Raw genomic sequence first — 25,905 nt, forward strand, 5'->3', positions numbered from 1 at the left:
AACGTGTTGTAATGACACAAAAAGTGTTAAAACTAGAGTATTTTTTAAAAATAAATATTTGGTTTCGGTTTTCGTATCTTGACTCCGTGATAAAGTTTATTTTTTTTTAAGCAAGAGTTAAAATATTTTTTAAAAATATTATGGGGGTACATAGTCTCTTTTAAAAACAATATCTCCTTCAAGAACGGTCATAAAATGTGTTTTCAATCGATATTTATTCAATAAGGGACCAGTTTTCCTACCTAGCAAAAAGGAGAGAGTTTTCCGGCTACGAGTTTTTCGGGTATGGGTTTTCCGGAGACGAGTTTTCCCGGGACGAGTTTTCCGGGTACCATATATATATATATATATATATATATATATATATATATATATATATATATATATAATTGTTGAGCTGGATGAAATCCGACGATATGAAATAAAATGTAGGTGAAAGGACCTGAATACTCAATGTTTCGCCTGATTTATTCGGGCTTTTTCAAGAGGGATGGTCATTGACGAGAGAGTCGGAAGATTTGGGTCTATATATAATGATGGGAGAGAGCATATATATATATATATATATATATATATATATATATATATATATATATATATATATATATATATATTAGTCTATTCGTTGGCCCTTAAAGGGCAAGATGAAAAATGTTCAAAATAAAAAGTGATTTTGAGATTATATTGTATTTCATTGTCTTGAGAAAACATTTTTTTAAGTGATGAGTGAAAAAAAAACCAGTAAGCCTCCAGAGCACCAATGCAAGCACTAATTTAAATTAAAGAGGCCCTATTAAAAGCACTACTAAAATCAAGTTTCTACCTCCCCTCCTTGAAGAGAAAATATTTTTTAAGTAAGGCCTGAAAAAAATAAATCGTCAGAATCCACAAGAGCGCTACTAAAAGCAGTAAATATATTATTGCTATATATTGTATATGTATATTTAAATAATTTTTTTTAATTCCACATGGTTAAATTACATTTATTTGTAAGGAAAACACGTTAAAATAAGTTAAAACAACAAAAACATATTGTTGACCTTGCGTATGATTTGAATAGCAGAAGTAACTTTTAATATAGGACTTAAGACATGGCGGCCATGAAATAGATAAGCAGACAAATTTTTTGAAACTGGAAGTCAGAAACCGGATGGACAGTTTAAACGCCCAATCAAGCAAGCAAGATGATCTGAGTTTTATTAGTATATAGACTATCAATCTTTATGAAAAAATTCCAAAAAAAAAAAAACAGTAACTTCCGGTACAAACTAAAAAAAAAAAACGATTGGAAAATTCTGAGGAAAAATTCTTTATTAAACGTAGAAAAGAAAAAAAAACGACAATGACTGAAAATTCACTCGGTTTAAACAAGAATAGATTTTTCAATTTAAAATACATCGAAGAGGAGGAAAAGAAATTTTCTTGATTTGAATTAGAATATTTCATCTTGTGGATGAAGGCTGAAACCACCGCGTCCCTGGAAAAACCTGGATCTCTTGTCAAGTGCTGTATTCTGCAAACAAACAAAAAAACAAAAAAACAATAAGTTCAGTAATTTTCAGGCAGTTTCAATTATCTTGGTTATTATTGTTATAGTCTGTCCCTCTTAGGAAGTGTCCAATCTAATAGGTCCCGCATTATCAACCAAGCTCCAAACCCTGTCCCATCACACAGCGATATCTCTGTGTCTATTTTACAAGTAATTTAATGTATTCTTCTCTGACAAACTCGTAGCATTTATGCCACCTCGATGTAAATACTCCCAAATAACCTGACAAAAATGCAAAACGTCAAGTTTCATGCTTCAATCGTGTTCTAAACAGAAATATTATTTTCGAACGCGTCCTTGTCATATCAAAGAACCTACTGTTGATTTTATATGCCTGGCCTTACTGCTTGTGCGGTAATAATGGCTTGAATTAAATTTTAAAATGCAAAACCAAGTATCATGCTTCTATTGTGCTGTAAACGGAAACATTCATTTTGAACGTGCACCTGCCATATCAAAGAACCTACTGTTGAGTTTATATGTCGGGCCTTTCAGCTTGTGTGGTAATCAAACTTCACAAATGCACTTGTGATGTTAGGCTTTATAAGGTGTTGACTTTGGTCAAAATCGCATGCCCCTTCTTTCATCGGATTATTTCGATTATCGATTATTGATACTTATCAAAGACATTCCGATACAAAACCTATCTAAGAACATTGCCAGGCATATCAAGTAGCTTCATGTGAAATTTCATAAAAATCAGCCCAGCTGTTTTCGAGTCCATAGGGAACTCTCTCTCTCTCTCTCTCTCTCACATACACACACACAAAATTCCTTTTATATAATAATAGAGATCACTAGCAGGGCCATCCTGTGTTGTCCAGGAAAAAAGTGCAACATAGTTATATTACAACTTATATATTTCTACCCCTTTCTCTCTATATATCCGTCTCTATATATTTCTCTCTCCCCACTTTTTTTTTTACCCTATCCATCTTACTAATCTGCCCAGCCCATTCCTCTCTAGTTAGACAATTCTCCTTGACGAATGAGTTTCCAAATTTGTACATGAGACAGTAATGATGATGATGATGATGATGATGATGATGATGATGATGGAAAGAAAAAACATTGTTAAGAAAGGTTGTTATTGTATTAATTCAATGTACACACAATTATTTGTAGATATAATAAATTGGATAAAGGAGAAAATTGTCTTCTTCCATTGGTAATTGGGGTTGGCACAAGCAGCCATTAAAAACACATCAGCTGAAAAAGTTGACGTTTTAGATTACAAAGATATCTCGAAAAATGTTAGAAATAGCGCTTTTTGGCAATTTGACAAGTTTCATCTCAATACCACCCTTGTTAAGAAAAACAGGTAACCTTATTTTTGGGGTGGCCAAGTTATTTGTGGGTGACCCGAGATATAGGCCAGATATTATGAATTTCTTTGGATAGGAAAAAAAAAAAAAGATGGTGGATACGAATTTAAGTGTCCATTAATTGTTGTTTGGGAATTCGCTTATCTCTTAAATGTATTTATTTCTTTACTTATATAATATGGCATTTGAGGAAAAACCCTTGGTTATGCAAATCAAGCAAGAGGAGGAGGGTCCCTGCCACGTGAGTGATGGTAAAAGGTAGAAACCTAATGGAGAGTGAAAGCAATGGGCCCTCCTGTTGAAAGTGGCGGTCAGAGATACAGAGAAAACAAAAACCCTTGACTTAAGTATTACTCGGTTTCGAACCATTGAATTCAAACTGTGAAGAAGCCCTCATATTATACTAATAGAAGCATCTTGAGCCAAAAACTTATGAATGATCAGAATTTTGTAATTTTCAGTGAATAATTATCCTTTTTTTTACCAGGACCCTTGTCGAAGAAACAAGTTAAACTCCTGACCAACAAACAATATGGATTTAGGCAAGCCCGTTCGACAGCAGATATCCTAACTGTAATCTCTGAACGTATAAACAGAGGAGGATAGAGCGGTAGTCCTCGATATATCTAAGGCTTTTGACAGGGTATGGCACGATGGTCTTTTAAGGAAAATTAGATCATATGGTATCACTGGAAGAATACATAATGTAATTAAATCCTTCTTAAGTAGGAGAAAATCCAGGTTGTCCTCGATGATCGTACATCTAAACAATATGATATAAATGTGGGAGTACCTCAAGGCTTTATTCTTGGACCTTTATTATTCCTGATATTCATAAATGACCTCCCTCATAAAATTGTTTCTGAGATGGGTGTATTTGCTGATAACACCACTCTCGATAACAGGCACGAGGAGAAAATAAACACATATCTAAAGAAATGGCAGAAACACTAGAGGATGACCTCAAATCAGTAGTGGAATGGGGACAAAATGGATGGTCACATTCAATGTTGCCAAGACTAAGATTGTTTCCGGCAATAACTACAAGAAACCTTCACTACCACCAATAACAATGGCGAAGAACAAATTACCCGAAAGTACTTTCTTTAAACTCAGTCTAACCTTTATAGGGAAATAGATAAATTGAGAGCATTAAGGTAGTCTCTCTCTACCGTGCTAGAAAGCTACTTACACCTGAAAGTATCCTGTACCTCTATAAGGCCACCATTCGCCCATGTATGGAGTACTGTTGTCACATTTGGGCTAGTACATCTGCTACTAGTCTCTCACTCCTTGACAGGGTTCAAAAGAGAGTTACCAATCTGATAGGTCCTGAATTGTCATCTAAGCTTCAGCCTCTGTCCCATCGACGAAATGTTGCATCCCTCTGCCTGTTCTACAAGTACTGTAATGGTGAATGCTCTAATGAACTACAAACACTTGTACCCCTTCGATGTGAAACCCCCCAACAAGCAGCTAAATCCCACCTCTTCACAGTAGAGCCTTGACGCGAAGGGGGAAACGAAATGGAAAAAAACCTGCGACCTAACCATCTCGGCCACGAGGGGGGAGGAAGTAATAAGCGTCTTAAGTTAACGTTTATAAAATTAAATTGACAGGTGCGAGAATGCTAACTTGCGTGATGTTTGACCTAGTTTTGCGCTGCAAGCCAGTTTCTGTTTCCCCCGTCCCATCATTCGCTTTCTTAAGTCATATATATTATGATTTAGACAGCATATAAAAAGTTTTCAGAAGGAGTGAGCCGACCGAGAAGCCCGGCGGAAAAAGCCTTTGGCGGACATACAGAAAAAGGCGCACACACACACACACACACACACACACACACACACACACGCACACATTTGCGCTTTTATATATATAGATTTCTTAAGAAATGAGTCAACAAAAAAAATTCTTTTTAAAAATTACAAAATCGTAAAAAATAAATACTGCCCCCCTTTGCATCAAAGAATGAAAAAAATTGTAAATTTTAGATATTTATTCAGAGCAACATTGATCAAGAATATACTAGCGATGTTACTCATGCACTTATTGATCTGTGCGGAAATAACAACGTTATTATTTAAAAAGCCATCCTTAACATGGTGAGGGGAGAGTGTTTTGTACCTATTCTGTACTTTAACCTTACAATTGAATAAAAAACATATCATAAAACTTTAATTAAACTTGGAAATATGATTTAAAAAATAGCGCGGATCAGTAAGTGCATTAGCACCCAAACTTTGTGTGTCTTTGTTTAGTAGTTTTCGTTTTTTAGCTGGATATACACACATAAATCTGTAACACATTTCTATTAAAACTTCGTCTGTCCCTCTATCTTTCTCTCTTTCCTCCCCCTATGACGGCCCCCCCTTTTTTCTCAACCCATTCCTCTCACTAGACATACACAATCGAGATTAAATTCCTTCTAACTTCAAGGGAATTCCTTGATAAAAATAATCAGTTACTTCATTTTAGTTTGTTCATAATCTGGCTGGAAAATCGCATCCTACTAACAAAATCTGTGTCAGTTTAGGGTCAAAGGATGAATATTTTTTGTCTAAATTTTAGATATTATTCATCCGGGGCATTGCCGATGAAGAAAATACTGACCTTGTCGGTATTTGTTTTGTCGTTTTTTACTTTTGATAAAACAAATATACAGAACATACACACACAGACAACCTGCCCTTTATTTAGTTGAGTATGAATGTGGAAGGTCTCCGTCCTTGTGAACAGAAGATAAATTTGCAAAAAGTTAGAATATTTTTCAAGCCAAACAATTGTCAATTGGAGCATAAAGGATCACTATTTGGAGGGAGGAAACTATTTGGAGAGAGGAAACTATTTGGAGAGAGGAAACTATTTGGAGGGAGGAAACTATTTGGAGAGAGGAAACTATTTGGAGGGAGGAAACTATTTGAAGGGAGGAAACTATTTGGAGGGAGGAAACTATTTGGAGAGAGGAAACTATTTGGAGAGAGGAAACTATTTGGAGAGAGGAAACTATTTGAAGGGAGGAAACTATTTGGAGAGAGGAAACTATTTGGAGAGAGGAAACTATTTGGAGAGAGGAAACTATTTGGAGGGAGGAAACTATTTGGAGAGAGGAAACTATTTGGAGGGAGGAAACTATTTGGAGGGAGGAAACTATTTGGAGAGAGGAAACTATTTGGAGAGAGGAAACTATTTGAAGGGAGGAAACTATTTGGAGAGAGGAAACTATTTGGAGTGAGGAAACTATTTGGAGAGAGGAAACTATTTGGAGGGAGGAAACTATTTGGAGAGAGGAAACTATTTGGAGGGAGGAAACTATTTGGAGGGAGGAAACTATTTGGAGAGAGGAAACTATTTGGAGGGAGGAAACTATTTGGAGAGAGGAAACTATTTGGAGAGAGGAAACTATTTGGAGGGAGGAAACTATTAGAATAGAAGAGGCCTCAACAGTAAACGGGTGAGATGGAACTTTCTTTCCAGTTGGCAGCTGCACGTCCACCTGATCACCTGAATTATAATGAATGTAAACTCACCGCCATCACCGCCATGTCACCTTTTAGCTTCTTTGACTGAGTCAAACAATGACTCAATTTCACGTATAACTTGGCGTCTTTCGCAGTGTCATCCTGCAAACAAACAAACAAACAAAAAACAAACATTAATCAGATGGTATCAAATAGAGAGTCATATATCGAAGGCCTTACATCATGTTCATACGAGATGCCTTCAATAAGTTTCCAAGCGTTTTTCGTATGGACATTTTAATCGATAGTACACACATATAACCAAAAGTCACAAGGAACAAGGTATGGATAATAGGAGGGGTGAGGAACTGTCTTGATGTCCATTTTGGTTATGACAACGTTTTTCTTTCTGATCTTCTCTGAGCATCCTTGGGAAAACTTTACGCAAATCTTCCGCATCTTCAGTTCTTTGTGAGTAATTTTGTATAAAGTTCCCACACTGACAGCAAACTATGCACTTATTGTCTCTATAGACATACAACGGTTCTTATTCATGAAATTCTTTATTTGCCAAACCAATTCTGGTGTTCTGACTTCTTTACTCATAATCCCTCAGAGATTCCCTGTCTTCCTTGAATCTCTTATGCCACTCAAAAACTGATGTTCAATTCATGCAAGATGGTCCAAAAGCAGTCTGAAGCATTCCATACGTTTCTGTGGCATTTTTTTCAAAGTTTAAAACAGAATTTTATTGCATATCGTTCTTCTAAAGTGTCTTCACGTTCAGATTGCATTTTTGAAATTTAGCCGCTGTGACAATCAGGCTTTAGTAGGGTGTATTTTAATTCCTGCTGTAGCTGTTCATTTTAACCTAAAATCATAAACATTTGTCAGTTATTTCATAAGATGAATAGCAATAACATACTGAATTTTCAAGAGTCTATGACAATTTTAAATGCCTGCCCCCCCCCCAAAAAAATCTGGGAAGTTATTAAAGGCACCTCGTACTAGAATAGTTGGTTTTAAAACTGGGAATAAAAAAGTTATTTTCAATGAGATTTTCTTTTCTTACACTTTGCAAAAATTACACCCCCACCCCAACTGTTGAATACTTACCGCCACCCATGGGTGGTCGAGAACGTCAGCAGCGGAAAACCTTGCCTCTGGGTTGACTTCAAGCATGTGGGTGATCAAGTCCTTTAAAAAACAATGAAATAAAAATGTAAAATTTACAGGCACTCTGCGTACGATATAAGTCAAATACAAACAGGCAAAAATTCGTAGATGCTAGAAAGAGAGAAATAGAGACAGTCAAAAAAGGGAACGCATAGAATTACAAAAGATGGGAACTTGTGATTTCTGGAAAATCTATAATAGTTGTAATGAATAAAGAGCAACCAGCAGTTCCTCCATTATTCAACAATCGACAAGGCGGAACTGCTTGTCCAGCGATTCGCCTCCAACTCCACCCTAAAGCTAACAAACAACTCTCTCCCACACCCTGAAGCCACACTAGATGATGTAAAAATCATCCCTTCTTATGTCTGCGATATCATAAAAAACTTAAGACACCTCCAAGGCATGTGAGCCTGATTTCATTCCTACTTTACTAATTAAGAAATGCTCAGCTGAGCTAGCCCCCGTACTTTCCAAGCTCTACAATAAATGCCTTGCTGAATCTTGCTTCCCTAATAACTGGAAGATGGCCTCTGTTGTACCAGGGTACAAGAATTCTGGTGAAAGGCTTTACCTTCTCCATTATCGCCTTATCAGTCCCCCCCTCTTCACTTAAAATCTTTGAAACCTTAATTAATCAAGCATCTTCTCAAAAGGAAATCTTCTGACAAGCAGTATGGCAATGTTGTTCTACTGCAGATATTTTAACAGTCATCTCTGAACGCATTTACTATGTACTGGATGAGGTGGGCAATGTTATGACCCTTGGTATATCCAAGGCATTTGACAAAGTCTGGCATGAAGGGTTGGTAATGAAAATTAAATCGTACCATATAACTGGACGTATACTAAATATAATTAGATCCTTCTTAGACAATAGCACCATCCAAGTTATCATTGACGGACGTACACCAAAGCGGTATAACATTAATGCAGGAATGCCTCAGCGGTCAATCCTTGCACCACTATTATTTCTGATATTCATTAATGACCTCCCCGATAATATTGAGTCAGAGATGGGTATATTTGCTGATGATACAACGCTCTATCACATGCATGAGGGAAGAACGGATGTATACAAATCCTAGACAATGACTGAATCGTTAGAAAATGACCCCCAGGCCGTAGTGGAAGGGGGGACGTTATGGAAGGTAACATTCAATGCTAGTAAGACTAAACTGCTCTCCTTTAACAATTACAAGAAGCCTCTCCAACCACCGATATTCATGACAAAAAAGCACCTTATTTGAGAATATTTCTTTCAAACTCCTTGGCTTAACATTCACAGGAAATATGAACTGGAAGAAATACATTGAGGATATTGCGAAGGCTGCTGCAAGGAAGGTGGGCTCCCTCTATCGTGCTAGAAAACTACTCACACCTGAGAGTATCCTGCACGTCTACGAGACCACCATTCGCCCATGGATGGAGCATTGTTGTTCACCACTAGTCTCTCCATCTTGGATAGTGTCCAGAAAAGGGTCTGCTATCTAATAGGTCTCATTTTATCAACTAGGCTCCAACCTCTGTCTCATCGCCGCAAGGTTGCATCCTGTATCTGTTTTACAAGTATTTTAATGTAATGTGTTCTGATGAACTCATTATACTTGTGCCCCTTCGACGTACATGTCTCTGACAAACTTGTTTAGTAACAAAATCACACCCCTTCACTGTTGAGGTCTCTAAATGCCAGAAAGTTTATACTCAAATAGCTTCTTCCTTAGAACGGCTATACTTTGGAAATACCTTCCTGCTACCTGCTTCCCAAGCTGTACTGATATGCAGAAGTTCAAATGCAACGTAAACCAGCATCTTAATCTTTTATAGGTATGATCCTAATTAGTAGCCCCCCTTCGTCCAAGTGGCAATGTGCCTTGTTTGGGGTTAAGATGAGTAAGAAAAAAAAAAGAAAGAAAAAAGATGTTAGCGTGACACACAAAATAACACACAAAATATCGTATTAATATATAGATTATATATTTATAGAACAGACTGAGACTAGCTACATCACGTCTGTGAGAGAGTGGTTTCAGAGGAGAAGAAAGTGTGGAGCGAATCAAATTTATGGATGCACTTTATCAAAAACTCTCAAATGCGACAGAAATTCATATATTTTTTTTTTAAAATAACCCCAAACGATATTTTTTTAGGATTAAACGATTTAGATGAGGTTAGAATCCTGGAATCGCCTCACACATAGAAACACATACGCACACATGCACACACATATACATACACGCATACATACACACATACATACTCGCACATACATACTCGCACATACATACATACATACATACATACATACACACACATACATACTCGCACATACATACTCGCACATACATACATACATACATACATCCACACACCCATACATACATACAAACACAGATATACACATACATACACATAGATACATACACATACATATACACATGCATATACACATATATACGCATACATAAACACATACATATACACATACACATACACGTACATATACACATACATATACATACATACACACACATAAACATACGTACACATACATCCACGCACATATATACACACGCACATATATACACGTAGACACACCTACATACACACATACCTGCACACATACGTATTACGCACATATACATACACACGCGACTGTAGCTATACCGATGCACATGTGTGTGCACACATGCATAAACGCATACACATGCGTGCACACAAGCACAAACACACACGCACACGCGTGCGTGTGCACTTTCAAAGTAAGCCATCTCAAGTACAACTTCTCATCTTCCGATGCAATGGCCGTAAATAACGAAAGCCTTCGTCGCTAATCTACAAGCAATTTAAGATTAGTATTTTTTCTGAAATCTGCCGGGGATTAACAGTGCCGACAACATGAGCATTACAAGCCACATTGATCCGTAAAGTGACTTAACGGATTAAGACGTTTTTTTTTTTTTTTCTTTTTTTTTTTTTTTTTTTAGTTTATTTCTTAGCGAGGAACACTACCTACCTTAGCCGAGCTGGATACGTCGTCCCAGAAGGGAGAGATAAATTCGTATTTGCCAGACAAAATCTTGTCAAACAATTCTTCTTGGTCGTTGTTCGCGCTGCGGAAATGAAAAGACATAAAGGATTTTAGCTTTATTATTTAGGCACGACAAATTAAGGCACGTAAAATTAAAGCACGACAAATGTCTCTTAATGTTTTTTGTGCTTATTGAAATAGAAGCGACATATTGATTTCTTTAAATCGAAAATTGCAAATAAATATATTTTTCGTGCTTGTGAAGACAGTCAACAGATAGATTTCTTTTAATATGTCATTTTTTTTAAGCAAAAACAATATTACGTACTTAGTTGTAATGTGGAAAATAGTAATATATCCAAAAATTACGAAAATTCATCGAGTAGAAAGTTATTTATAGTTAAAATTAATTTTTACAGAAAATTGGGTAAAATTGCATTTTTCGTGGGTGTTTTAAAATAGACAGTGAAGAGTTCGCACACAGGGAACATAATACGGAACGAATATTTTGGATTACATTGTAATGGTGTCTCATTTGTTACCCTTCGTCGATAGATTTTTTTTTTCTAAAACACACACTAAATCTTGTTCTACTCGAAGAATTTTCGTAATTTTTGGATGTATCGCTATTTTCGACATGGCAATCAAGTACGTAATATTGTTTTTGCTTAAAAGGACATATTTAAAGAAATCGATCTGTCGATTATATTTTAAAAAACAACGTTTTTTATTCGCTAAAAATCTTGGTAAAAAATAAACATTTTTTTCAGACTTGGGAGAGGATTAAAAAAAATACAAATCAAACAAAAAAAAAAAAAGAAAAAAAAAGTCCCCTTAAATTAACAGAAAAAAAAAACAAAAACGTGACAGTTTTTATATTAATACTGATGCAACACCAAGGATGAGCTGATCAACATGATCAACTGGTGTTCAAGAGTTTCTGGAAGGTCATCACGAAGGTCATCACGAAGGTCATCACGAAGGTCATCACGAAGGCTACGTGATGCAAATTCAAAACTCAACGCGGTTTCTTCAAGCTGCTCCAAGAGATACACTTTGAATGCTGAGAATTATTATCAATCATTCCCACACACCTAATTCCATGGAGTTTGGCTTAGCTTCTTCCTTCTTCCCCAGAACTGCAAGGTTATGGAACTCTCTTACTGCTTACTGTTTTCCTTCTACCGACAGCTATGATTTTCTCAAGACTAATAATAATAATCAGCTTTTGTTCTTGTTTGCTCCTTATGTTAGATTATAGCATTTATCTATCTATCTATCTATCTATCTATCTATCTATCTATCTATCTATCTATCTGTTTGTCTGTCTGTCTGTCTGTGTGTCTATCTATCTATCTATCTATCTATCTATCTATCTATCTATCTATCTATCTATTTATCTATCGTCTAGAGAGAGGGGAAATCTATCTATCTATCGTCTAGAGAGAGGGAAGATCTCTCTCTCTCTCTCTCTCTATATATATATATATATATATATATATATATATATATATATACACATACATATATATATACATATAGATATATATATATACATATATATGTACATATACATATACATATATATACATATATATATACATATATATATAACGAATGATAAAAAATACATTTTTGTATAGTTTTAAAGGTTAAAAACTTCAAAGACTATATATATATATATATATATATATATATATATATATATATATATATATATATATATATATTAAAAGAGTGGTGGCGGATGTCTATTTAAATAGACATTCCGACGCGTTATTTGCGGGCGTCCCTTCTGTGGTCGAGTGGGAGAACTGCCGACTGTCAACACGACGGTTCTAGGTTCAATCCTTGGCAACTCTAGCGGCACTGATGAGTTGTGATACAACGAAACAGGACTGTATGTCGATGACTACACATATGCATATGGAAATTCAATTAACTTTCTTGGATTTACCGTTATTGGATAATTTACCTTTCACCTGACTATCCATTCACGTGTAATCACCTTTTTTCTTAACCATATTCCCTCTGCTTCACTTTTTGTTATCAAGTAAGATATTTGAATTACTTGTTGTTTCATCAAATACTTTTTTATGCAAAATCTGATCTCGCATTTTGCTAATTCCTACTCTCTGATGAGAAGGAAAGTATTTCTTCGAAACTCCGCGGATTAAGGACTATCCACTTATCAAGTGTTTCCTTTTCAGATTAAATATGTTTTTTTAACTCTTTTTCAAAGTGTTTTTAACATGTTTTATTAACTGTTTGGTCGTATATATATATATATATATATATATATATATATATATATATATATATATATATATATATATATATATATATGTCGTCTAGATCTCTCTCTCCCTACCTATCTATCAATCTATCCTATTAATGGATTAATCTATCTATCTATCTATCTATCTATCTATCTAATATATGCATGTATATATATATATATATATATATATATATATATATATATATATATATATATATATATATATATATATATATATATATATATAGACTTGTATGTAATACACTGAGTTCGTGTAATCCAGTAAATTTTCATATACCAATAAGTTTTAAGCCAAAAAGAGATGACTTAAAAAGTAAGCTACAAAATTATCATATTTCATAATTGAGCATTCATATACTGTATAAGCAAAATCAAGACTTCAAAAAAGGTGTTGATAGCAACAAGAATGTATTTCATTTTACGTTACAATTGTTTCCATGCCAGACCGACAATTTCAAACATTGTGGCGTTTGAAAATTTTCACAAAAACCAGCATTTCTTCAGATATTATGAATAAAAACACTCTTGACAATAGAACATTGTTTAAAGAAAAAGAAAAAAGAAAAATTTCCTTAACGGAAAAAGAAGCATGCGAAAAACATACACTCTGGAGGTAACCTCCTTGAAAAGTACATTTAAATGTTAATATATCACCTAATTTTCGTATCCTTATTTAAAAACAAAGTCATAAGAAGTTTCCACAAAAAACCTTAGTCATTTAAAAAAAAGTTATTTTTAATATATCCCATTCGTTGAATTCCTAATTAGATTTCTCTATTTCTTTATTTCACATAATTAATTTTAAAAATAATTTTTTTATTTTTTATTTCTATATTTATGATATGGCCATAACAACCTTGCATTAACGTTACGGTTATTTTAGTTTCGTATTTGATTATTAGTGGCAAGTGATGGTTACAAATTATCGATTGTTTTAATACTTAGATATAAGACCATTTTAGGTTTAATGTTTAATTGAATATGAGAATAAAGAACAAGACTGCATTATATATATATTAATCCTCTTTCAACATTTCGAGTGAAGGATTCTAATCTATTTATCATTATTCAATATTTTAAAATTCATTATCATTCTAATTAAATATGTTTCCATATCGTTACTAAAAACAATTGCGAAGGGAGATAATCCAAGTTCGTTGTTAATTGCTAATAGTTAATTCTGTTGGAAAAGAGGTCAATGTTGGTTCCCATAACAGATAAAGGGAGATAATTAAGGCCGTTTGTTGTTTTCGGTCTGGTGATTACTAGAAAGCGTCTATGATTTAATAATTAATTTAATTAAACAGATCCAGAAATTGCTACGATAGCTTATTTAACAAATTAAAAATATAAATTATATTTTTAATCTTAAAAACTGTTTTTTTTTTTTTTTTTTTTTTTTTTTTACCCATCCATTACCAATAACAACTTGGGTTGCTCATGTCTTCAGAGCCAGGATTACAATTCGTGTATCTAAACAAATATATCCTCTAAATATTATTCTGACAGCAAAACCACCCAGTAGCTACGAATGTGTTTCACTCCATGCTGGTTTATTTATTTGTTTACTTTGCCCTTTGTTCTAAAGGATTTTACCCATAAATGCAGAGGTAGACACCTTTTCATCGGAGTGAAACACATTCGTAGTGGTTTTGCTGTCAGAATAATAATAATAACAACAACAACAACAACAACAACAACAACAATAATAATAATAATAATAATAATAATAATAAGAAGAAGAAGAATAAGAAGACGAAGACAGACAGACAGACAGACAGACAAACAAGGAGGAGGAGGAGGAGGAGGAGAAGGAGGAGGAAGGGCAAAGGTTCTCAACCAGAGTTAAATTTACCTCTCAGAGGTAAAAAAAAAAAAAAGTATACAGTTGGGGTAAATAATTAAAATACCCGATAATTAAAAAAAAAACGATTATTTATTTTTCAGATTTTGTCAAAGGAATGTAAGACAAATTAACTTCATATTTTTTTTAACTTAGAAAAGTTTTTCTTTTCGGTTTTTTTTTTTTTTTATACGAATGTATAAAACTATTTTTGTAGAAAAAACTTAACGTCCTAAACAATAAAAATGTCCGTTTTGAATTTCTTTTTTTGTCACTTTATGATGGATATGGATTTTTTTTTTGTATAGGAGTAGGTGGTAAATCGAAAAATACCCAAAGCCGAGGGGGTCAATGACGGAGGAAAGGTTGAGAATAACTAGGGTAGAGGAAGTGGAATAAAAAATTTCGTTGTTTCCATTAATATATGGAGACGAAAAAATGGGTTCGAAATTCCTATCTTCATTTTTTGTATTCTTTAATCCTATGCCGCGTTCATGCCGTCATTTTTTTCGTCCAATGATAGCAAATAATGTGTCAGTTCTTATCGATATTCAAACTCTGCTTTTATGCATTTCGGATTTCCTCGATAATACTTGCATGTATATTTGATTATGGCAACTAGACTTAGAGAAGGAAAACTTTGCACCTTTGCCTCGGCACCTTTCGGAACATTCTTTCAAGGCACAAGAAATTCAAGATTCTGAACAATCTGGATCAGCAACAGAAACGCAATGGGCCACTGACTGACGATGATGATGATGCTGTTGATGATGATGATGATGATGATGATGATGATGGAGATGGAGATGATGATGCTGTTGACGATGATGATGATGATGATGATGATGATGATGATGATGATGATGATGATGATGATGATGAGGATGATGATGATGTAAGTTTCTTGGATTTCTATTGGCGGGAATTATTTATGGTAAAACAAAGTCGGTTTGAATAAAATGTCTTACTGTTAAGATGAAAATCCTTTCCCGTCAAAGTATTTCTCCGTTTTGTATGCAACCGCCTTAATCGCCGACCATGCCCACTCAGCATCCATAAATAATCTAGCCGCATCGATTTTTTCCCCGTATATTAGTAACGATGCTAAAATTGATACAAGATTAAAGAAGAAATAGGTGAATGAGATGATGATGATGATGATGATGATGATGACCCAAGTGAAGAAGAAGATGAAGATGAAGAAAAGCTAGGAGAAGATGATGATTATAATAAAGAAGATGATAAATATGATGGGGAAGAAGAAAGCGCTGATAAAAGAGTAGAAGGCTATGTGGCTGGTGATGAAGAAGAAGAAGAAGATGATGATGCTGATGATGAAGTTGGTGAGATAGATGATGATGATTATTATGCTAATGAAGAGAAAGTCGAAGAGGATGATAATGATAATGAAGAAGATGGTGATAAAGAAGATAATGATCAAGAAGAAGATGATGAAGAAGAAGGGAAAGATGAGGATGAGAAGAATCAAAAAGAGGATGGTGATGATGATGCTGATGAGGCAAGAAGATAATGTTATCAGATTTAAGATCGGCTAAATTCTTTGAAGTCTTGCTAAGGAAAGTCGAGTATTTTCGATGGAAAAAAGCAAATCTGTTCGAGTCGTAAATCTTCTGTCTAAATCCGAACTGTTAATCCTTCGTGATAAGAAGCATATTCCGATATTCCGATAATCCAGAACGTGCGATAGAATGGAAGCTCAAAACATTTTAAACGAGGACGCACTTACACCTGATGAACTTCTAACTTTTATTAAATCTCAGGGGATTCATAAAAATTAGGGTAAAACACGTTAAAATAATTATAATCAATTATAATATTTTATAATAATTTATAATACATAATAATACAATAATCGATTATTTATTATTAGAAAATGTACCTGGCGTTGCCCGGTATTAAAAGTAACGTTAAATTCCCCCCTCCCCCTCAACAAAAAAAAAAAACAGATAGAAACTGAAACATGTGCATGCGAGTATAATATCTTTTTAAACAGTTCACTTCTTATAAGTACGATAACCTTTAGGCTAGCTTGACACGCCTTTAAAAGGTGTTTTCAAACCTACTTATTCTTAACATAATGTAAACAATTCGCGCATGCGCAGTCGTGAAACAGTTGGCGAACAAATAAAAATCCGATGACATCCAAGTACCAACGCTTTAATTTTGACTCCCTTAACAGCTCTTTTTCCGGATGAAAATCAATTAAAAATTTTTCCACATGTCTGAATACCCTATATACATAATTTGAAGTTTGCAGATAAAAAATTCGCTGAGTATATAGGTTGAGAAGTGGCATCACACATATTCTCGCTTTTATAGACATATAGATTAGTTAAAATTCACGATTATTTTAATTTATTTTTAATTAACAGGGCTAGTCGCCATTACTTGGGCATTATTTAAAAATATTGAAACAGAAGAATGTTTTATCGTATTGTCAACATAAAAAGTGTCTACCATGTTCCAGCCACTGTCACAGCACCGCTATGTTGCATCCTTTTTACTATAATGAAATGTGCTCCAACGAACTTGGTGCACTTGCGTCTTCTAAACGTAGCCCCTCTTCCCGACGAACCCAACAATCAACAAAATCACACCCCTTCATTCTGCCTTAAATAGATTTCCAGATTTCTATTACAAGTATTGGGTGTCGTTGTTTCTATGTTCTCCCACACCACATCAATATTATGTCTTATGAAAAGGGGCCAGAGATGGGAGTTCAGAAAGACTGGCAGTTTATCTACTTTTCTTGGAAGATGTTTGATTGAGTTTCAACCTCTGGTCCCTCATCGAGAGACATTCGCAGCAAGAACTTGTTCTACTACCACAACTGCAAAGAAAGTCTTTTTTATTCCGCTTAATCTTATATTTTGACTAAACATATTCGTTTTTTTGGAAATCCACCTAGTGACGCAAGTAAATTAAGGTATCTAATCCACACACACACAAAAAAAATATATGAAACTCGACATTAAATAACCCCCCTCCCCCCAAAAAAGGTTGATATGCCGTAAAACCAAACCAAACAAAACTAAACAAACTTTTTGGAAATCACTCCAGACAAGGCATAAAGCCACTTGATGCAAGTAGATAAAAAATACTACTCCAGGGTCAAAAACTTGTCAATGATAAGTGTTAGATGGAATAAATTCTGACACAGAAAGCAGCAGTTATTCCCTCTTTGTCAGAAACATGGAATATGGGGACTAAAGAACAAAATAAGGAAGCGAGAGTTACGAGGTTCTCTTCAAGCCTTAAAACAGCTTATCAGATGCAAAATACAAAACGCTTACCTGACAAACGGTGGGAAGCCGCAAAGTAAGATGTAGGTAATAACTCCTGCCGACCAAACATCAACTTTCACATCGTACCTGGTAGCGAAAAATAGAGTTGCCATCTTTATATAAAAAAACAAGAAGGAAGCTAGTTAAGAAAAACCAAAACGTAAACTTAATGATTTTCAAGTTAAATTGCAGATTTATTATTTTTGAATTGGAAGGGTGGTAAATACGTTGGAGATTTTAATCTATATATACTAGCTTGGGTGCCTGGCCTTGCCCGGGTGTTTGGAGGTGTATGTTATGCAAAAAAAAGTGGTAGTAGGAAGGCAAGCTCGAACCAGAACGGTGAAGGAGGAAAAGAAAGTGAAAAAAAATGTGACGTCTTTGTCGTTGCGTCCATCGTCAAACCGAAAGTGGCGAAGATTGAAATTAACGCTAGTAAATCGAAAAGAGGGGATGACTTTCGAAAATATCGGCGAAAAAATCGACCACTCCCTGTAGAACAATGCCCAGTTCAGGATGAGGGAATTAATGTTTTTAGCCATTTTTTCGATATTTATCGTCTGAAGGGTCGAGCTTTAAAACGCTATCGATATCGTGAAGATCCGTCGCCTCTATCGAAAGTTTTAGACATACATACATACATACATACATACATACATACATACATTTAAACAGACAGGTGAGATTTATATTATAGATGTCTGCGTGTATGTGTGTATGTTTACATGTGTGTAACATAATCGCTTAGTGATATGCAAAATAGACTAAGAATTCGCGAGCTGAAGTGAAAATTGACGGAAAATCAACTCTATTTGGTCGGAGATTAAATCTAAGCGGTTATTCTCAGTTCAACGGAGTATAACTTTCGACCATTTTTTTTTTATTTTACTTATTTATATATATTGCTGGTCGGTTGAAGTTCCCGCGTACCATGGATGAGAACTTGCACTTGTTTTTGGTTTAGACAAATCCTAAATTCTAAATAATTATTGTTAAAATCAGTTGTATTGACAGGTTGATGTCAAGAGGTTGTGTTAAGAATGACTCCCAACTTGAACTATGTTCTGTTTTCATGAGAATCGGGGAATCTTACATCAAACCTTTTCGATTGGGATTGACCAATGTTTGAGGAGCAGAGATGAGGTGGAATTCTCTGATTAGTTCTAAGGGAAATTTTGATCAAACTACATCACTTCCCTTAATATAAAAGGCGTGACGCCACCAAAAAAATCACGAGATAAGAGCGAAGAGGAGAGGAAAATAGAACAGGTCGAGAACAAGAAAATGCTGACGAAAGAATTAAAGCGTCTATTTGGGACGCCTCTTCCTGACAGACACCAAACACACTAGAATATTCTGGCCGAATAACTAACCCCCGCTGAAATCAAATCGCGATTGTATGCGAGAGAGAACGTTTACTCTTGCTAAAATATTTTTTAAAAAGAAAGAGCTTACTGAAGTGAAGGCAACAGCCCAACTCGCAACTTAAATGCAAGAACGCTGATATTACTGCATACGAACATTAGAGTTTTACTCCAGCATCCCCCCTCATCCTACCTGATAGCGAAAGGAACTGCTGCTATGAAAAACGATTTTTAGCATGCTGACATTCCGAAAAAAGAAATAAATAAATAATGCATGGATTGTTGTGTACGACTACGATCTTATAACAAAATAGTTGTCTCTTTTGGAAAATTGCATTTATGTAAATTTCCTCCAAGTCCCCAAAATATATTTGCATAAATCACTTGCGTCGATGTGATTTTTTAAATATGTTGGAAAGTAAAGTTTATTTTACAGCGTCAAACCTAACCGACCGTCGATGCGAAGATTAATCCACTCTTTTGTACAGCTGAGGCACCGCCAAACCAAGTGAAGGTTCATCCACCCTTTTGTACAACAGAGACGGCCCGTCGGACACTAGACGCTGACCAGATTTCACTTGGTATTGCCCGGGTTGTGAAGTTTGAATTTTATTAGAACTCGGCGATCTATGAGGGTTGGCAAGAACATTATAACTGTCTGAGTTTGTCGACTGACGACCTAATGGGAGAGGTCGCAGCTTAGGGCAGGTTTATATGTGTGTACGTTTTTATGTCGGGCTAAACGTCAGAAACTACAAACAAACTGTAAAATGTTTTTGACTCCTGATGGGGGTATGAGATGAATGGATTCGCCAATCATTTTTATAACCAACGGCTGGGCTAAACAACCAATGAAAACGTTTAAAAATTATTATAAAAATTGTAGAATTTTGGATTCAATCAGTTCGCCGTTAACTACGGCACGGACCGCATTTGATTCTTGGCCGCCATCTTGGTTACTGATCTGAACTACGCCGCCATCTTTGTTCAACACAATATCTCAGAACTTAACAGGTTAACTACGCCACGGACCGCATTTGATTCTTGGCCGCTATCTTGGTTACTGATCTTAACTACGCCGTCAGATTTGTTCAACACAATGTCTGAAAACTTAACAGGTTATGCGCCCAGCCACCGTCTTTTCTTTGACGGATCGGAATCTAAATTCGGATTGTGGCAGGTAAAATTTCTGGGATATCTAAGGATTCGAAAACTACACAAAGTCATACAATCTCCACCAGAGAATCCAAACGACCCCGAATTTCTCCTTTGCTACCTTTAAAATTGCTATATTCTTAATCGACGTTGTCCTGAATGAATGATATCCAAAATCTAGGAAGAAATTATTCATTTTCTGAAGATCAACTGGTTTTGTCGGGTTGAGTGGGGGAGGGGGTCGGAGTCAGTGTTATTATGCAATAATTTGAAACGAAAATGCCCAGGAATTCATTATATAAACAAGAGTTGTATGTGTGTGTGTGTGTGTGTGTGTGTGTGTGTGTGTGTGTGTGTGTGTGTGTGTGAAAGAGAAGAATGAGAATTAGCTGAACGAAAGAGGAGGAGGGGAGGAGGAGGAGGAGGAGGAGGAGGAGGAAAAGAGAGACGGATAGAGAAAGAGAGGTAAAGAGGTTTTAATAGAAAGAGGTTACACTTTTTATCATTATTTTCACATATCTGTTTTTCCAGTAAACATTTGCTATTCTTCACAAGTTTTCTTGTTTCAAGTTGTCAAGTCTCCAACTAAATTATGTTAGAGAATAAGAGGGAGGAGTGACAGATTTTCAAATCTTTTGAACACAGAATCAGTGTAGAACGATTGACTAATCAAATAATCAAGGCCCAGAATAAGATCTCGAGTGGCATCTACGGAAAAATCAAACCGTATTTCACAATATTAAGCAGAATTTATTTTGTTTTGCAGTTATTCAATCGAATTATTTTTGCAAACAAAATAAAAATATTTGCATAGTTTTGTAACGTGGTCCCAGATTTTTTTAGAGGCCATTTTAGTGTTTTTATGCATTCCTAACAATTACGCCAACATTTAATCTTAATTGTGTATAAGTGGCATGTTTTGGCAAAAGAAGAAAATGGACATATATATATATATATATATATATATATATATATATATATATATATATATATATATATATATACTAGCAAAAGTACCCGTCGTTGACTAGGTTCAAAAACAGCCCACAGAAAATGGACTCTGATTTATGAAAGTATGGTAGGTTATGAAAAAGAAGGGTTGTAAAGAGATAGCTTCGAATTTGAGGGTATCAAAACCAAAGCAAAATATGATGAAAGTAAAAATAAAATAGATAAACCCCATAATTTATTATACCATACCTGTTCACACTGAAACACTTATCACAATATTCTGTGGATCTATATTAAAAAACCTTGTTAAGCTTTGTGACATATTTCCATTCTATAAAGGTCAGGTGCGAACGAACACCCCATAATTTTTATTATACCATATTTCTTCAAACTGAAACATAATTATCAAAGTATACTTACGCAGATAGATATGAAAAGTCTTTATTAAAGTTTGTGCCTATTTCCATTCTATAGAGGCCAGGCGCGAATGCAGACCCCACAATTTTATTATACCATCCCTATTTAAGTTAAAACATACTTATCAAAGTATTCTTATGTACATCTATATCAAAAACACTTATAAACGTTTTTTTGTTAAATTTTTAAATTTTTTATTTCCATACTTTGTGGACCAGCCGCGAACGCAGACCCCACAATTTTAATGAATCATCATTATGCCAGATCAAACATACCAGTTCCTGAGTCTCGATACATCTTCTATCATTATATGTAATCAGTTTTCTATAATAGTCAACCATATAGGAGCCTATTCGTGACCACACACACACACACACACACACAGACACACAGACACACAGACACACACACACACACACAGACACACACACACACACACACACACACACACCATTCAGCTTTATATATATATATATATATATATATATATTGGATCAAATATATAATAATATATATATATATATATATACATATATATATATATATACATATATATATATATATATATATATATATATATATATATATATATATATATATATTGGATCAAATGTTTGTAACATGTCTTCTTCCTAAGATTAAGGGTGGTGGTGTTTGATCAACACTGCTAGGGAGCCATGATGTAATATACTGTTTTGTTTTGAAATCCCCGAAACAGTGTTTCATGGTAAACAACTGATGATCCCTTGAAAAATAAATTATTGGTATTATAGTAAATTCGAGAGCGAGTTTACTCCACTCCATCTGTTTCATTTTCACGCTAGTGGGATCCTTTTCATGCTAAGTTTCTTTAAATATTTTACAAGCAACATTTCTTTATGCATTTCAGAAGATAAGGAAAGTATTTCTTTGAAACTCCGTGGATTAAAGACCTTCACCTCTATTTGTGGTTCCTTTCCGAATAATGAATATGTGTTTAATTCTTGCTAAATTGTTTCGCTACATATTTTATTAAATCTATGTACTTATATATATATATATATATATATATATATATATATATATATATATATATATATATATATATATATATATATATATTGAGTATGCATATAATATCGAGATAAATGAAACCTTTAGTGAATAGAAGGGTCACCAGGTAGCCAGTGCTAACTAAAACATAAACAGAAATTTATAAATGGAGAAAAACGAAATTTATAACAAAACATTTTTATACAAGAAATAAGAATACAAAGGTTATTTTCAGTCGTTTATACAAACATGCGCTTATTATTAGAAAAAAGTTGAGTTGGTAGTCACAAGTGAAGATGTTCATAGCATGACTATATGCATATGCAAGTAATATGTGACTACTTAGAACTATGTATGTGTGTGCGTTGGTTTACCTTGTTCTTGTCAAAGCATGTATAGTTGTGAGTAGCAATTCGTTGCTTTTCACCTGATTGTTGATAGTGTGTAGTAGTGGCACGTGAGATGAATAAAGTTTGTACGTGAGTCATTGAGTTCTTTTCATCTTCTCTGACTAAAGGCCTGAGGGGGTGTTCACAAGACTTTCTGAAATCCTTCAGTCTTGTGGTAGGTTTGAGAATTTTCTGTCTCTAGATTTGTGCACCGGCTCATATATATGTGTTACTTTTGGAGGAGTTCGAACGATTTTCAATGTATATATATTTAGAGTTTACTGATTTCTTTCAAAACTTCCTTTCTTTGGGGAGTGAGGAGTAAAGCGAATTCCAACAAAACAAACAAAAAAAGGGTCTAGCAATTAGAGACATTTGCTTTTTAGTGTTCGTAAAAATCATTTCACGATTTAGATATAGTTTCTTTTCCTTTCTTTCTATTATATTGAACCAATTGTGGCGGACCTGAATTTTATATCGTATGTTTTCGTCTTTATTTTCAATTATTTCAGCGGATTATTATTGAATAGGCACCAGTCCACTAGAGTATCAATCAATCAATTAATCAATAAATAAATGGGAAACAGTCAATATTTAAATATTTGTAAGGGGTGCTCAGTTTCTAATGCAACCTTCTAGTAAATCGATCACCCATTTTAGAACCATTGATGTTTTTAGGCAAAATTTTGCGAATTTAGACTTTTAAAAAGTAGTTTAACGGATTTTTGAATTTCGCTTTTTAAAAATAATTTTTTTAAAAAACTAAACTGCTTAAAGAAACGCTAAAATCGGGAAAATTGGTCTAAAATTGTCGAATTGTTCTAAAATGGATGATTGATTTATTAAGAACATTGCATTAGAAACTGAGCACCCCTTACAAATATTTGAAATATTTTGACTTTTTTTTTTGATAATCTCTATCCATTCGATAATAATCCATTGAAAAAGTTTAAAAAAAAACAACAAAAAAAAAAAACGGAAAAAAATAGAGATGGGGGCAAGATTGTTTAGGTCCACCTCAATTGCTAAAGCGATAGGAAAAAAGGAGGGAAGCCGATACATGGGCATTCAGAAAGAGAGAGAGAGAGAGAGAGAGAGAGAGAGAGAGAGAGAAAGAGGAGGGGGATGTAGAGAGAGAAAAGTGGGAAAGTATGATATAAAATTATTTACTAATCATATCCCGGGCAATGTCGAGTAGCCCTACTACTTATTAAATAAAACCTTTTTAGTTCTTTATTGGTACAATGAGAATTATCTAAAATTTAATGAAAGTTGCTCACCCTGCCTCAGCCAGAATATCCGGAGCGACATACGTAGGGGTTCCACAGACAACGAAAAGTAGTTCCTTCACTTCTGTGGCCAGACCAAAGTCTCCAAGCTTCAGTGTCCTTGTACCATCTACTGTTTCATTAATCTGTGAAAAAGAGAGAGTGAAAAATATAACGTGGAAAAGATGTGTAGATATGGCCGGGCAACGTCGGATGTCCTGGGGAGAGAGGTGAGTGCCCGACATTTGAACTGATGACAATGTTATGCTGATAACAAAGTGTTTTGATAACGGAAGAATATTTTGAAATGGGACTGGAATTTAATGTAGAAATAATTAAACCAAAAATATGTAAAAATGTTTAGAAGGATGTTTAATGAAATAGAATTGAAATGTTTGGTTTTGATAAACAAAGATACTTGACAAAAGACCAGGCAAGGATTTTTGGTTTCGTAGATAGATGACGAACTCAGGAATTTTTGTGTTGGACTTGGGGATCTGTCTTTTCTACAAATACTATTGTTCGTTCTTCAGAACTCCCTACTTGCTTTGTTTCAGCTTGTTTGACTTTTTTTTGTTGGTCTTCATTGATTCGCTGTTTCCAAGAACTGGAAGCTTGTGGAACTCTTATCCTGCTCATAATTTTTCTTCTACAATCAGCTACAATCTTGGCCTTAGAGCTTTGCCTTCGGGACAAGATCAAAGTGTAGTATCTGTTCTTCAGATGCTGCACTTCTATTTCTTGTTCTCTTTCGGTGGAGGAGAAATCCTTCACGACTGAGACAATTTTTAGTTTTGTACCTTTTCTCCACTTTAAAAAACGACCCTGGTGTCTAACTCTGTCCCGTGGGGAGGCATAGTAAATAGGTACAATCTTGACCTTTCTGCCAAGATCAAAGTGTAGTATCTGTTCCGGCAGATGCTGCACTTAAGATAATTTGTACCAGTCAATGGAGGGGAAACCCTCTATACTGGGACAATTATTATTTTTGGTAACCAGAGTGCCCCCTTTTTGCCTACTTTTAGGGGAGCTGGTTTTTACCACACATTAAAAACGGCCTTGTGCCTAATTTGCTCAGTGGGGGAGCAAATAAACACCATCTGTTCCGGCAGATGCTGCAAAGCTATGACTAGCAAAGACCATATGTGGGGGTAACCCCACATATCTGACCTTGGTCACTGAAGGGGCAACCCTTCATACCAACAGTTTCTAATCCAGCTCCCACTTCCCACCTCTCGGGAGCTGGATCCCCCCTTTCCCCCCACCCTTCCCCCCTATCTCCACATTAAAAACGGCCTCCTGCCTAATTTGCTACGTGGGGAAGCAAATAAATAAAA

General features: G+C 34.9%; 1 protein-coding gene across 2 annotated transcripts in view; it reads right to left on the reverse strand.

The window, feature by feature from the left end:
* Window positions 1–1,293: 1,293 nt before the first annotated feature.
* LOC145269873 (serine/threonine-protein kinase DCLK2-like) overlaps window positions 1,294–25,905 on the reverse strand; it is a 107,011-nt gene continuing 82,399 nt past the window's right edge. For both annotated transcript variants that reach the window (XM_080125619.1, XM_080125618.1), the window contains exons 11-16: window positions 24,581–24,714; window positions 18,002–18,079; window positions 10,528–10,624; window positions 7,452–7,532; window positions 6,405–6,497; window positions 1,294–1,513 (exon numbers count right to left, since the gene is read on the reverse strand). In XM_080125619.1, the coding sequence (XP_079981745.1) occupies window positions 1,433–1,513; window positions 6,405–6,497; window positions 7,452–7,532; window positions 10,528–10,624; window positions 18,002–18,079; window positions 24,581–24,714 (564 nt within the window). In that variant the 3' untranslated portion in view covers window positions 1,294–1,432. The remainder of the gene's footprint in view (window positions 1,514–6,404; window positions 6,498–7,451; window positions 7,533–10,527; window positions 10,625–18,001; window positions 18,080–24,580; window positions 24,715–25,905) is intronic.

The sequence above is a fragment of the Euprymna scolopes genome, chromosome 45 (genome assembly GCF_053919585.1).
Source record: "Euprymna scolopes isolate OS-2025 chromosome 45, ASM5391958v1, whole genome shotgun sequence".
NCBI lineage: Eukaryota > Metazoa > Mollusca > Cephalopoda > Sepiida > Sepiolidae > Euprymna > Euprymna scolopes.